A 13,713-nucleotide genomic window follows, 5' to 3' on the forward strand; every position below is an offset into this window, starting at 1 on the left:
GGAGAGAAGCTCACTGGGTGACTTTGGGCAAGTCACTGACTCTCAGTCTAACCTACCTCACAGGGTTGTTGTGAGGATAAAACAGAGAGAAGGAGAACCATGTAAGCCACCTTGGGTTCCTTGGAGAAAAAGAGGCAGGATAGAAATGTAATAATAAATAGTAAATAAAAAATTATATTAGGCCTGCCCTGATACCTCTAGAACCAGATGTATGGCAAAGACATTCATCACCTTGGGTAGCTCCTTTAGAGTTCTGGCTGGTTCTGACTGAAACCCAGAATGGATTCACTGCCCCACTGAAATCAGAGCCACCAGCCTCCACTGGTTCGTTGTCAGGTAGAGAGGAGTCAAGCTAGTAAAACACAGTCAGGTCCTGGAGAGCAGGCTCACTGCAAGGTAAAGAATTGTCAGGACCCTGGACAGCGTACTGTAGTGGGACACACTCACTGACCTGTTGCACAGGGAGAGCTGTTGTCTCAGCCAGGAGTTGCAGACAACTGAGGCCTTAAGAAGGCTGGCTAGGAGGTTTGGAGGCTCCACCCCTGCTGGATGCAGGTGTTAGCTCTTAAAGGGCCCATGGTTATTTCTGTAGCCTTATGCTTCTGTGTGGCTGAGGGAGAGAAGCCATGGGGGAGTCATTCTCAGAGTCTGAGGATGAGGGGAAGCCTATGACCTGAGGCCTGGAAGGTACCTGAAGTGGGGTGACCAGGGCCTCATTGGACTCTGAGTCCTCCTCAGGGTGCTGCAGAGAGTCTGGAGACACGACACTCAACTCCTGACATTCCTAAACCTATGAGGAGTTGCCATTTGTGTTGATGTCAGGAAAAGAAGGGGAAGCAGCCGCTTCAGCTAGAGAAAATGGTGCCATGCTACTAATTAACATTTATTAGTGCCAATGGCATGGCAGGTTCTGTACAAAATGTAACACTGATATGGTCCCTGCCCAGAGTCTATATCTACTACACAAACCATCTACTATACGGTCAGATTTTGAAAGGCTTCTATGTATTCTGAGGATGTTGGTCATATTCTGTAATCTCCAGTTGCTTGCTTTCCCTAGCATCTTCAGGTGTTGTCTTCATAATCTGAAACATCATCATTTCTCTCTACTGTACATTCCCTCCCACTGGGACGGACCTGTTATGCAGGATTGGGACAGGAGCAAGAATAAAATACCATATCTAGAGATTCTGCCTGCTATACATAGTGCTCTACCATTTCACTGGCAGTCACACTGAATCATGCTTTTTGGAGTTTAATGTAGATCAGGGATGTCCAACTTTATTCTGCCAAGGTGCTGCAGGGCTGGAGCCCCAGCAATAAGATCATAATTCTGGGGGAGCATGGTTGGGGACCACCTCCTCCTACCCCAATGCCCCCACCTGTGAAAGAAGCTGGAAGGCCACTTCTCACCTGACCACCAGCACCTCCTCCCATCACAAAATTGGAACTTGCTGCTTCCATGTTGGGGGATGTTGAAGGGGTCAGACAATTACAGGTGGGGGCCAGATGTAGCCAGGTGGGCAGCCAGTTTGCTCGTTGTACAGTTCTCCATCCCTGCTATAGACTATAGATCACGCAATGCAGCACATCTGTCCTTGAAGCACCTAAGCATGACAGCATCTGGGACTGTTTGACACTTATGGTCAGAGGAGAACACAGTGCAAATGGGAGCAGATACAAGGCCAGGTGCATTTGCTGTGGAAATCTGTGACAGTGCAGCTGAAAAAGCAGAAGTTCATGACACAATGAGATTGTGTACATTTCTCCTCACTGTGTCCTCTGAAAACATCTTTGTCGTATGTAGGGATGTTGGAGAAATCCGCAACAGAACCAAATGAGTCCAGATTTTCATGTAGCTGACCCACAGATTCCACAACGGACTGGCTTTTCCCATCGGGCAAATTCTCCAGACTTGCGGACCATTTTTCTAACTTTCCAGAATTTGCGCAAATTTTGTCATAGGAAAATACGCAAAATAAAAAAAACAAGCCAAAAATGCACATTTTCCCCATAGACTAAAGCGTGAAAATGTGCATTTGGGGGGAATTTGTGCATTTTTGCTTGGGCAAATTTGCACAAATGCACATTTGCATAAATTTGGCAACACTCTCCCCCTCCAATTCCGTCGATGGGCGGACGGCAGAACGAAAGATGCCTGACAATCCACGAAACACAGACAGAACAGATTTCATACAATCCTTAGTTGTACATGTATCATTTGGCAGCACAGATACAAGGGCCCATCTGCAGAGAGACCCCAGCACTGGATACTCCACCCCAGTCTTCTAGTTTCCTTCCCAAACTGTCCACCTCCTTCCCCCATCGCAGTTTGTCCCACCATGCTCATGTTCTGAGAAGTGACCCCTTCTGACCTGTAGGATCTTCTGTTTTTAAGGGGATTGCAGGTAGTTCTGAAGCAGGGCAGGAAAAAGAAATTGGGTGAAGAAAGGAACCAACAACATGGATTTGGGTAAAAGACACATTGGGAAGAAGTTCCAAGGAAAGCGAGCCCTCTGTTGTCCCTTCCCGGGGCATCATCATTGTCTCCAGTGGGCCAGCTGAGGCTATTCAGAAGCCCCTATATCAGGGGGAGGCAACCTGATGCTCTCCAGATGTTTTAGACTCTAATTGCCATCAGCCCCAGTCGGCATGGGCCACGGTAAGGGATGGTGGGAGTTGTAATCCAAAACATCTGGAGGGCGTCCCATTGTCTACACCTGCCATTCACTCCCTGGGCCTTGCATTGGCTTGATGGGGGAAAAGAAGGACAGATGATATGGAGGACGAAGCAAAAAATGACATTCATGATTTCACCAAGGGGCTGCTCAGAGGTGTGTTACAAAGAAAAGGTCAGCAGATGGCAGACGTGCACACCATCCGTTTCACATGTGCACCACCTCACATGTTCCCAGCACAAGCTGTTACTTCAGTTGAACAAAAGGTGTACTATAACGCCGGCCCTGTTTTCACAGCAGCTTAATTTAGCCATGCAGCAGGAAGTGATACAGCTTCTTAGATGGCAGGGTGGAGGCTGGTATGTCTGAATGCTCCCCTGTCCAAAACAACAACAAACGACAACACATTTTGCTCATCTTGCTGCTGCAGGAAGGGCTGGTGTGGATCTCAAGAAGCAGTGGCTTGTTGCACATGATATCCCGCAACTAAGGGTGCAGTCCTATGCATGTTTAGACAGAAGGAAGTCCTACAGCTCCCAGCATTCCCCAGCCAGCATGGCTGGCTGGGGAATGCTGTGTGTTGTAGGACTTTTTTCCAACTAAACAAGCACAAGATTGTAGGACTTTTCTCTCTCTAATAAACATGCATAGGATTGTAGGACTTTCCTATGTTTAAACATGGATGGGATTGTGCCTTAAGCCGACGCACACAATGAGGGAAAAGCACAATAGTCCAGCCTCAGGAACAACAGACCAGTGCCATGCACATGGCCAGCTGTCCAGCAATTTCATGGGGAACACAGCATAGCCATGCAAGGCAATGCTCACTGTTAACCAGGTCAGCCTTTTGGAAAACCCTACATTTGCTGAGTTTACTGGTCCACTTTTGCTTAAGGATGTCTAAGTGTGCAAGGGGCCTTTTCACCTGCAGAAAGGATAGGGAAGGTTTTGCACAAATCCCCAGGGCATCCTTCCTCAACCTGGTGCCTTCCAAATGTGTTGGACTGCAACTCCCAACGCTCCCAGCCTGCATGGCCAATGATGGGGATGATGGGAGTTGTCCCACACCTCTGGAGGGCCCCAGGTCAGGGGAGGCTGCCCTAAACGAAAGGACCCCGAGGGTTTGTTAAACTGAAGTAACTGCTCACTTGAGCATGGCCAGCAGTGGTACGCAGTACTCAACATATAGGACTAAAAATCTGCAGAAACATTCTCCGACACAAAAGGGAGTGTGTGTGGCACTTTGAAAAAATCCTGAAGTATAACATACCTTACCAGATGTTTCTAAGGTTAACCAACCATTTTTCCTAGGTCAGATTTAGCTTTGAACAGACATAATAGTTCAAATAGTTCAAGGAACTTTCACTGTTCCTTGGAAGACCAGGAGCCCACAGGAAGCTTCATCTGTCATCTGAAACGTGAGTTTTGCTGCTTGCGTCCTTCCTCCCTGGAGAATTCCTAGCCCCCTTTCCCAAGGGCCTCATCCCCACGGAGCTTGCCATTGCTCTGTTGCTGCATGTCCACAGCTGAAGTCACTCCTGGTGTGCGTCCAAGATTGTTCTCTCTGGCTCGGAGGAACTGAATCTGCTATGCCCCTTCACGGCTGCTCGAAGGCCTGAGCATCATTCGCGTGCCCTTTAATGAGTAACCTGGTCCTTGGAAGTAATGCCATCGGATCCCGTTCAATTTCCGGATGTTGTGCCTGGCTGGATAGTAGATGCCATTCAGGTTTGAGAGCCCACAGGCATCAAACCACCAACCTGAATGTGGAAGGATCAGGAGAAGTAAGCTGTAGATGAAGGGCAAATGCCTCAGTGCAAAACAGCATGTACAGTGTGTAAAAATGACCCTGAGAATAACTTAGGGAAAAGTGAAATACTGCCAACAGTTGACCACCAGGTGCAAACTGGGGTCAGAGACCCCCTTCCTTTTGGAGTTGTGTAGAAGAAGGGATTTCAGCAGGTGTAGTTTTGCTCATCCCTAGTTCTGCAGGACAAGCTGCAGCAGGCAACATTTCAGTTTTGTACAAAACTGCTGAAAAGTCTGAGAGCCCTGTACTCCTTCTCATCTGGTCACATAGTATGCATGTGGTTGGTTGGTTTTTCCTAGTGCAAAATTCAGCACTCTCAGAATCTAAGTTTCTGTTTGCTTGAAACAGCAAGTTTCTAGACCTTGTGATTACCAAGAAAAACTTGAAAACGTGTGGGCAGAGAGTCTTCTGCAATATAAGATGCCAGAGGGAGACCGATCAGGACTTGCTATGATCAGGGAGAGTGCCAAGCTACGGGTGGGGAGTCAGGGAGTCAGGTGCTGCTGTGTAGCTCCTTCACCCTCCTCAATTGTGAAAAGCTCAAAGAGTTGACAATTAACAGCTGATGGGCGGAAATATTTTGTTGATGAGTTTTAATGGAAGGTAGGATGGGGAGGTCTTGGGGGGAAACATTCATCTCTTACTTTTCTCTCCTGACCTCTTGAAATTCTCCACCTGACTTGTGGGCAAATAAATTTGGGAGACAATTTCATCAAATTTCTCCAGGGGGAGGAGAAATTCCCAACCGTTTCTCCCAGCTAGGGCTCCCCATTGGCAGGCTTGCAGCACAGCTTCTTTCTTTTTTCCTAAGGGTTTTAGGGGATCTTCGTGCTGCAACAGCATCAACTACCTTGGCAGGCCGGCCCCCAGTATGCATCCCCTGCAATGCAGGTGGGGGCCGTGTTGCATCCAGCTCCAGGGATGCGGTGGAGTTAGTGCTCTGCCAAAATCTGTCCTCCAATTCCTGAAGGTTTTCTCCCCCCATGAAAGAGGCTTCCATTGTTCTGCCTCATTCAGGATGTTTTAGAATGCATTTTTGTGGTGTTTTTGAGCTCACCTAATCACAGCCAGCCTCCCAGGCTGCCTCCACATCCAGATCTGAAAAAGGCCCATGGGAGGAATTACCTCATGGTGCCTTAAACTGGGCTTCAGTTGAAATGTAGGAAGCTGGGGAGGCTACAGGAGGACAGAGAGATGACTATACAATGAAAGACAGGGCAGTTGCGTTCACCCCTTGGCCACCTCCTAAGCAAGGGAAGCCCAAGAAACCCAAACCCAGCCCAGGAGAAGTTCTCCGAAATTTCTTCACCATTGAATTTCTTTTCGGCAGCAACTTCTCTTCTATCAGATTGAAAGTGAAGGGTCGAAAAAAATGTGGGAGATGTTTTTGGCACAGCACTACAATAAACCTTATATCACAGAAATGCTGCAAGGCTCCAGTGACATTCTTCTGAGATGGGGTGGAAAATTAAGGCCTGTGGGCCAAATCTGGACCATCTGCGGTTCCAATCCAGCCCTCTGGGGTTCCCCATATGGCCATGCCCCCTTCCCCCCAACTGCTGATCATTTGGTGTTTTCCCAGCTTCTGTGCAGCTTTCCCCCTGATTCTAAAAGGTCAAAATGCCCCCCCCCCCAGGCTTCGTGACTGGCAGGAAAAGCTTGAAGCTCAAACAGGCTGGCATTTCGGGTATCTTGACCCTGTCCCCTTTACTCACACCTTGCCCCATTTTGCCTTTGGCCCCACCCACGACTGGAATGCGACCTCCGAAAGCTTCTCTGTAATTGCATTTGGCCCTCGGGCTGAAAGAGGTTCAACACTCAGGTTCTTAGGAAAGTGAATCCTGGTCTATGCTAGAAGCTCTGAAACATCTCACCATTCAGAAGTAGGGTGCATGGGCTAAACCATATACAGCCATGCTGACATAGTTTATTCAGCCTGGAATTTAGGAAGAAAGGAAGGAGGGAGGAAGGAGAGAAGGAAGGAGGGAGGGAGGGAAGGAAGGTTGATTTTTCAGGCATTCCCACTAAGAAGAAAGCACAAAAGCACTCATAATCAAAGTCTGTATGCTCAAGGCTCCCGGATTCCCATCCTACTCCCTGCCCTCCATTCGCCACTCCACCTTCTGTCCTTGCCAGAGTCGACTGGCACAAGGGCATACATACGCACCACCAGAAAGCATCTGGGCACATTTGCACATGCAGTTGTCGTTATCGGCGTCTCGCGTGCTGAAGCCGGTCCCTTGGCGAGCCAAGCCGCTCTGCTGCCCGGCGGTGCCCTTGTAGCCTTTCCAAAAGAGCCTGAGGAGCAAAAAGGCATAGTGAAGTTAACTTTTTGTATGCTCCCCAAATAGCTGCTCACCCTGTAAGTCTGAAAATAATCAGGGACAGGTTTTTGTGAATGCACAGCGAGCATGCATTTAGGCTGGCAACCACAGCTCAAGGTTAGAATACTTGCTTTGCAAACAGTAGGTTGCAGGCTTATTCCCTGGCAGCTCCAGTTAAAAGGATTCAGCTGCAGATGATCAGAAAGACCTCAGAGAGCCACTGGCAGTCAGGAGAGGCAATACTGCACCAGACGGACAAATAGTCTGACCTAGTATCAGTCAGCTTCCTATGTTCCCTACATTTTCCAAAATATTGAAAACATCTTTTCCAGTGATTCTTCATTGCAAATGTGCTCATTGCAAAACATTGCCTTCTCTTCCTTCCACTTCCAGTGGACTTCACTTGCCCATCAGTGATGTCATCATATAGCCAAATCTGATTGGCTAATGTGAGACCTGGCACAGTTCATCAGTACCCAGAAGAAGCTAAGTCTTTCTGGCGGCCCAGGCAAAGAGCAAAGCCAAACAGAGAGGACTGGGAGAAGGTGACAAATACTGTACATGGAGGATGGGCCCGAAGGGCAGTCTGGGGATTCTGCTCGTGTACCGCCCAGCCCGCTGCACGACTGACTCCCTGGCCGAGGTGCTTGAGGTGGTCTCTGATGTGCGTGTGCAGTCCCCTAGCTTATTGGTGTTAGATAAAAATAGTCCTTGCTTTCGGTTTAGAAGGAAAGGATGCCAGGCAGGCAGCAGTGGATCCAACACTATTTTATTGAAACGTTTTGCAAAACGGGTGCAGAGCAGTCACGGGTGACTTAAAAAAAAAAAAAAGCGCGTACGGATAATGGCGGCCCCCCATAGGGAGCCGCCATTCACGTTCCTTATTTGGTCGCTGTAGTCTACATAAATCTTTACGTAGACTACGGCGAAAATAAGGGCAACGCTATTTGCGTTGTCCTTATTTTCGCTGTAGTCTACGTAAATCTTTACGTAGACTACAGGGACCAAATAAGGAATGTGAATGGCGGCTCCCTATGGGGGCCGCCATTAGCCGTACGCGCTTTTTTTTTTTTTTAAAGTCACCTGTGATAGGCTACGTGACGATTAACGTAGCCTATCATGGCTGACTTTGCAGATCTAGCCGTGATAGGCTACGTTAATCGTCACGTAGCCTATCGCAGGGGCGTTGTTGTTTTTTTTACTTTGCTTGTAATGGCGGCGGCGGCAGCCGGTCGAAAGACCGGCTGCCGCCCCCGCCCCTGACGAAGACCTGCCGAACCGCCGCTGGGACCCACCACCGGGTGGGACATTCGTGAAAGGTAAGTCCCATCCCGGGGGGGGCGGGGGGGCGAAGAATTTCTCCCCGAACAACCTTCGGAGGACCGAATGCGTTGGCGCTCGGCCCCCCCGAAGTTTCGGGGAGAAATTCTCCCCCATTCCTACTTGGGACTTCATGAAGATCATGGCAAGGGGGTGGTGGATATACCCCTGACTTCCAGATCACTCCCCGCTTCTCCAGAAACAAACACAAGGTCTAGCGCATGACCGGCTATATGGGTGTATGGGTGACGTTGGACTTCTCGGTTCCACAACCCCTCTGCAGGGGTGGAGGACCCATTAAAATGGTCCGCCCCAGGCATCTTATGGATCCAAATGGATTTCTGAATGCGCTTGGGGATTCTCTGGAGCACGCCAACGGCCACTCGGTCGAGACCCTGGTGGGTGGGTGGAATGCCACAATCACTGGGGCATTAGTTCGGGTGGCTCCAAAATGCCCTCTCCCCCTGAGCAGGGTTTGAACTGCACCATAGTTCAATCCGCAGTTATGAGCTTTGAAACCAGAGGTGAGACGGCTAGAGCGCCGGTGGCGGAAGTCTCGCTCCAAAGGCGATCAGACATGGGCTAGAGCTGTATCTTCAGCCTATCACGTGGTGGTGAAGGTGGCAAAAAAGGAATATTATGCTGCCTCTATCGCGTCTGCAGAGTGCTGTCCCAGGAGGCTGTTCCAAGTGGTCCGGAGCCTGGTCGGTCCTGTGGCTCCGAAACCACTGGAGCATTCTAAGGCCTCCTGTGAGGCCTTGGCAAGGCACTTTGTGGATAAAATTGATTGGATTAGGAGTGTTATTCCGTGCGCTGTGGATACAGTTAGTGAGCAGGAGGTGGTCTGTGGCACACTGGTTTTGTAGGATCAGTTCCAGCTTCTTCCTTCTGATGAAGTGGACAAGGTGCTTTCATGTGTAAGGCCGACCACCTGCTTACTCAATCCTTGCCCATCTTGGCTCATTATGAGCTGCAGGGAGAGACTCGGGGGGGGGGGGGAATCAAGGCGGTGGTGAACGCATCCCTTGAGGAGGGAGTGATGCCATCAGCCCTCAGGGAGGCAGTGATAAGACCACTCTTAAACAACTTTCGCCCAGTCTCGAATCTGCCATTTTTGGGCAAGGTGATTGAGCGGGTGGTGGCGATTTAGTTGAAGGCACACTTGGAAGAAGCCAATTATCTAAATCCATTTCAGTCGGGCTTCAGGCCTGGGCATGGGACAGAAATGGCCTTGGTCAGCTTCGTGGATGATATAAGGAGGGCTCTGGATGGGGTGAATGCTCCTTCCTTGTTCTCCTTGACCTCTCAGCGGCTTTTGATACCGTTGACCACGGTATCCTCCTGGACCGCCTGGAGGGGTTGGGCATTGGAGATACCGTATTGCAGTGGTTCCGGTCCTTCCTCTCCGGCAGGTACCAGAGGGTAGCACTGGGAGAAGAGGTTTCGGACCCGTGGCCACTCACTTGTGGGGTGCCACAGGGTTCCATCCTCTTCCCCATGCTATTTAACATCTATGTGAAGCTGCTGGGGGCTATCATCAGGAGGTTTGGGGTGCAGTGTCATCAATATGCGGATGACACGCAGCTCTACCTCTCGTTCAAATCTTCACCAAGGTTGGCCATAGAATCCCTGTCCAATTGTCTGGAGACGGTGAGTGGCTGGATGGGGAGGAATAAGCTGAAGCTGAACCCTGACAAGACCGAGGTACTTTTGGTGGGAGACAAGAGGAGGCTGGGGGATGTTGACCTGGTGTTGAATGGGGTACGACTACCCTTGAAAGACCAGGTCCGCAGCCTGGGGGTCATTTTGGACTCCCAGCTGTCCATAGAGTCTCAGGTGTGAGCTGTGAGCCAGACAGCGCTGTACCAACTCCATCTGATACGGCAGCTGAGCCCCTATGTTCCCGACCATCTGCTCCCATCGGTAGTACATGCTCCGGTCTCCTCTCATTTAGACAACTGTAATGTGCTCTATGTGAGGTTACCTTTGAAGACAGTTTGGAAGCTGCAGCTGGTACAGAATGTGGCGGCTCGCCTGATTAAAGGCAGCCGCCGGCGAGATCACATCACTCTAGTGCTGAAGGAGTTGCACTGGTTACCAGTTGTTTTCCAGGCCAAATTCAAAGTTTTGTTTTTGACCTTTAAAACCCTATATGGTTCCGGCCCAGCCTATCTCAAGGAGTGCCTCCAGCAACACCAGACAGGCCGCTTAACAAGATCAGCCTCGGATGGCCTTCTCTCTATCCCATCAGCCAGGACAGCTAGACTGGTGGGGACGAGGGAGAGGGCCTTCTGTGTGGTGGCCCCCACTCTGTGGAACTCCCTCCCTAGGGAACTCTGCCATGCCCCCTCTTTAATGAGCTTCCACCATGCATTAAAAACATGGTTGTTCAGGCAGGCATTTTGGGTGGTTTAGGGTAATTTTAGAAATATTACTGTAGAATTTTATTGTTTTAAACTGTTCTATTACACACTTTGTACATCGCCCAGAGTGGCTGGGTGACCGGCCAGATGGGCAATTAATAAATTTAATAAATATATAAATACATGTCTGACCAGAAAAAGTAGACATTAACAGGGCAAAATGCATTTGTGTGGGCTGGGGGTGAGAAGGACTCACAAGCACCTTGAAAAAATGCCATGTTCCTCAGAAACAGGCATTTGCCAGAAGCCATTAACAAGCTCTCAGCTCATGTTCATGAACATCAGCAAGTTAAACGGGCTTGGCACACTCAGCACTCAGATGGACGACTTCCAATGATCACGGAGGTGCCGACAGAAACAGGGCGGATGATTTGCTAGGTGATGGTCCTCCATAGCAAAGTTCTCTCATCACAGGCAATTTAAGCTGTATTGACGTTCCTGTTGAACCCACCAGAGACCATCTCCACACCAGGGACCAACGGAGAGAGAATGGGTCATGATCGGCTAGGTAGCTGTCCTCCATTTCACAGATCAGTCAGAAGCAGCAGCCACATCGGTTCTGGAGAAAGTTTAAACTGACTTTAAGTTGGCCAGGCCAAGCGTTGCTGTTTTGGTGACCACTGTGCTTTAAAAACCTACACGGCACCCCTGTGGAACCTCTGCACACAACCGGATGGCTGAATAAGTGAGAGTGAGGCCTATCATCCATCGGAATTCTGGCCCTGTATGGGAGTATCTCTAAAATGTAAGTCTCTCAGAAGATGGAAATGAATAAAGGGGCTCAATTCAGGAAGGGAGGGTTGCTGATCTCATCTACCATGGGGAAGGGCTGTCTCTTTTTAAAGTTCTTCAGCAACGTAGTCACACTCTTTGTCCCACCTCCACCGCATGTCTTCAAAGAGGCTGAGGCCATGTGTCCTACTTTACAGAGGACAGTCCTCTATTTGAAGGGCTGCCAAAAGGTGGTCCTCTATTTGAAGGCCTGTCCACTCCAAGTCCGGTTTAAATTTATTTATCTATTTATTTGTGATATTTATATACTGCTAAATATAATAAAATCCATAAGCGGTTCACATATAAATATTAAAATCACATTTAAAATACCATATTAAAAACACAACATGAAAAACAATTCCCATTCCAGTTAAAAAGCAATACGAGGAGCAGTAAGATGGAGCAGCGTCAGACATTCAGTTGCAGTCCAGGAGGAGTCTGAAAGATGCCACATTTTCTGTCTCTCACACTTCACGAGGGAGCATTTTTCAGAGGGTGGGTGCCACTACCAAGAAGGCCCTCCGCTGTGGTATTGCATGGCGACATTCCGTTCATTTCAGAACGACCAGCAAGGCTTCCTCTGACAATCTTAAAGGTCGCCTGAGTGTGTGTAAGGGAAGGCGGCCTGCTAGGTATCCTGGTCCCAAGTTGTTTAGGGCTTTGTAAGACAATAAGAATTAAAGATACAGAACCCTACGAAGGGAGAGCTGCAGAGGCCTTGGAGTTGCCCGTCAGCAGTTATGATCTTCCTCATGATGGTGAGATGTACTGTACTTCTATTTAAATTTTATTTATTTATTTAAAACACTTGCATCCCCTCCTGTATAATTAAGACCTCAGGATGGCATGCAGTTGAAATCAGTTTAAACAGTATAAAACAATAAATAATTCAAACAGCTAAAACCATATCAGACCCTTCAACAAGCTAATACCAATTAAAAATCTAAAACAATAAAACAGTTTAAACAGCTTGCAACTTTAGGGAATGCACTTAGCCCTCAAAGGCTTTGGTAAAAAGCCATGTTTTAACTTGGCACCAAAATGAAACCAATGTCTGCACCAATTGGGCCTCCAAGGGGAGGGCATTCCACAACTGGAAGAAGGCCCTCTCCCACATCCCACCATAGTGTATGCCGACGGCCCCTCCAACAGACCTCAGTCCTCGGGCAGGCATATATAGGGAGAGGCGCTCCCTCAAATATCGAGGTCCCAAGCTGCTTAGGGCTTTAAATGTCATCACTTCGACCTTGAATTCCGACCAGAAACGTATTGGCAGCCAGTGCAATTCCTTTAAAACTGGTGTTATATGATCTTTACGAGATGTTCCGGACAACAGTCTAGCTGCTGCATTTTGCACTAGCTGCAACTTCCGAGTCATCTTCAAGGGCAGCCCCACATAAAGTGCATTGCAGTAGCCTAATCGGGAAGTTACCAGTGCATGTACTACTGTGGCTAGGTTATCCCTGTCCAGGAAAGGCTGTAGCTGGTGGATCAGCTGGAGCTGGCCCCAAATACTCTGGGCCACAGCGTCCACCTGGGGCTCCAGTGACAGGAACGGGTCTAGGAGTACTCCCAAGCTATGCACCTGCTCCTTCAGGGGGAGTGCAGCCCTGTCCAGGACAGGTGACTTACCCTATTCCCAGACTTGGGAAGCACCAATCCACAGAGCTTCCATCTTGTCGGGATTTAGCTTCAGTTTATTGGACCTCAACCAATTTATTGGCCCTCATTACAATTATTACTTCTAAATGTCTGGCAATGCAAAAGTGGCCACCCAGCCTCCACAGCTCCTTTGCAGTCAGGCTGGAAGACTATAATTTCCAGTGAAGAACCAGCAGGTGGCGGATTGGATGGGAACATACATATGAAGCCAGCATTATTGTGAATCAGGTTCTTTGTCCCTCGAGCTCAGCCTTGTCTCCTCTAACTGGCAGTGGCTTTCCAGGGTCTCAGTCAGAGACGGGTCTTTCCCAGCATCTGTACTTGAGCGCTTTTAACTGGGAATAAGAACGTGAGAGCCATGCTGGGTCAGACCAAAGGCCTTTCTATCTAGTCTAGCATCCTGTTTCCCAGGGTGCCCAGCGAGATACCTCTGAGAAGCCCACAGAAGGACATGATGAGGATGAGAATCCTCTCCAGCAACTGGTATTGGAAGGCATCCTGCCTCTGATCCTGGAGCCAGCACATGTCCTTCGTGACTAGGACCCATTGGTAGCCTTATCCTCCATGAAAGTGTCTAGCAGACATGTGTGGAATAGAAAAGGACCAATTGTGCCTCATGGCTGTTGACAGAACTCTCCTCCTCCTCGAAATTATCTCTTTTAAAGCCATGTAGGCCAAAACCCATCACTACATCTTGTAGCATCTGATGACCTTGAGTTCTT

At 48.9% G+C, this 13,713-nt stretch overlaps 1 protein-coding gene across 1 annotated transcript in view; it reads right to left on the reverse strand.

Annotated features, from left to right (window-relative positions):
• Window positions 1–846: 846 nt before the first annotated feature.
• Window positions 847–13,713, reverse strand: part of ANGPT4 (angiopoietin 4) — a 57,661-nt gene continuing 44,794 nt past the window's right edge. Inside the window, exons 8-9 of the mRNA XM_084848433.1 lie at window positions 6,656–6,786; window positions 847–4,438 (exon numbers count right to left, since the gene is read on the reverse strand). Coding sequence (XP_084704559.1) covers window positions 4,266–4,438; window positions 6,656–6,786 — 304 coding nt within the window. The 3' untranslated portion in view covers window positions 847–4,265. The remainder of the gene's footprint in view (window positions 4,439–6,655; window positions 6,787–13,713) is intronic.

Source organism: Heloderma suspectum, chromosome 4, assembly GCF_057233095.1.
Source record: "Heloderma suspectum isolate Gila_16-S chromosome 4, 16-S_ref, whole genome shotgun sequence".
Lineage (NCBI taxonomy): Eukaryota > Metazoa > Chordata > Lepidosauria > Squamata > Helodermatidae > Heloderma > Heloderma suspectum.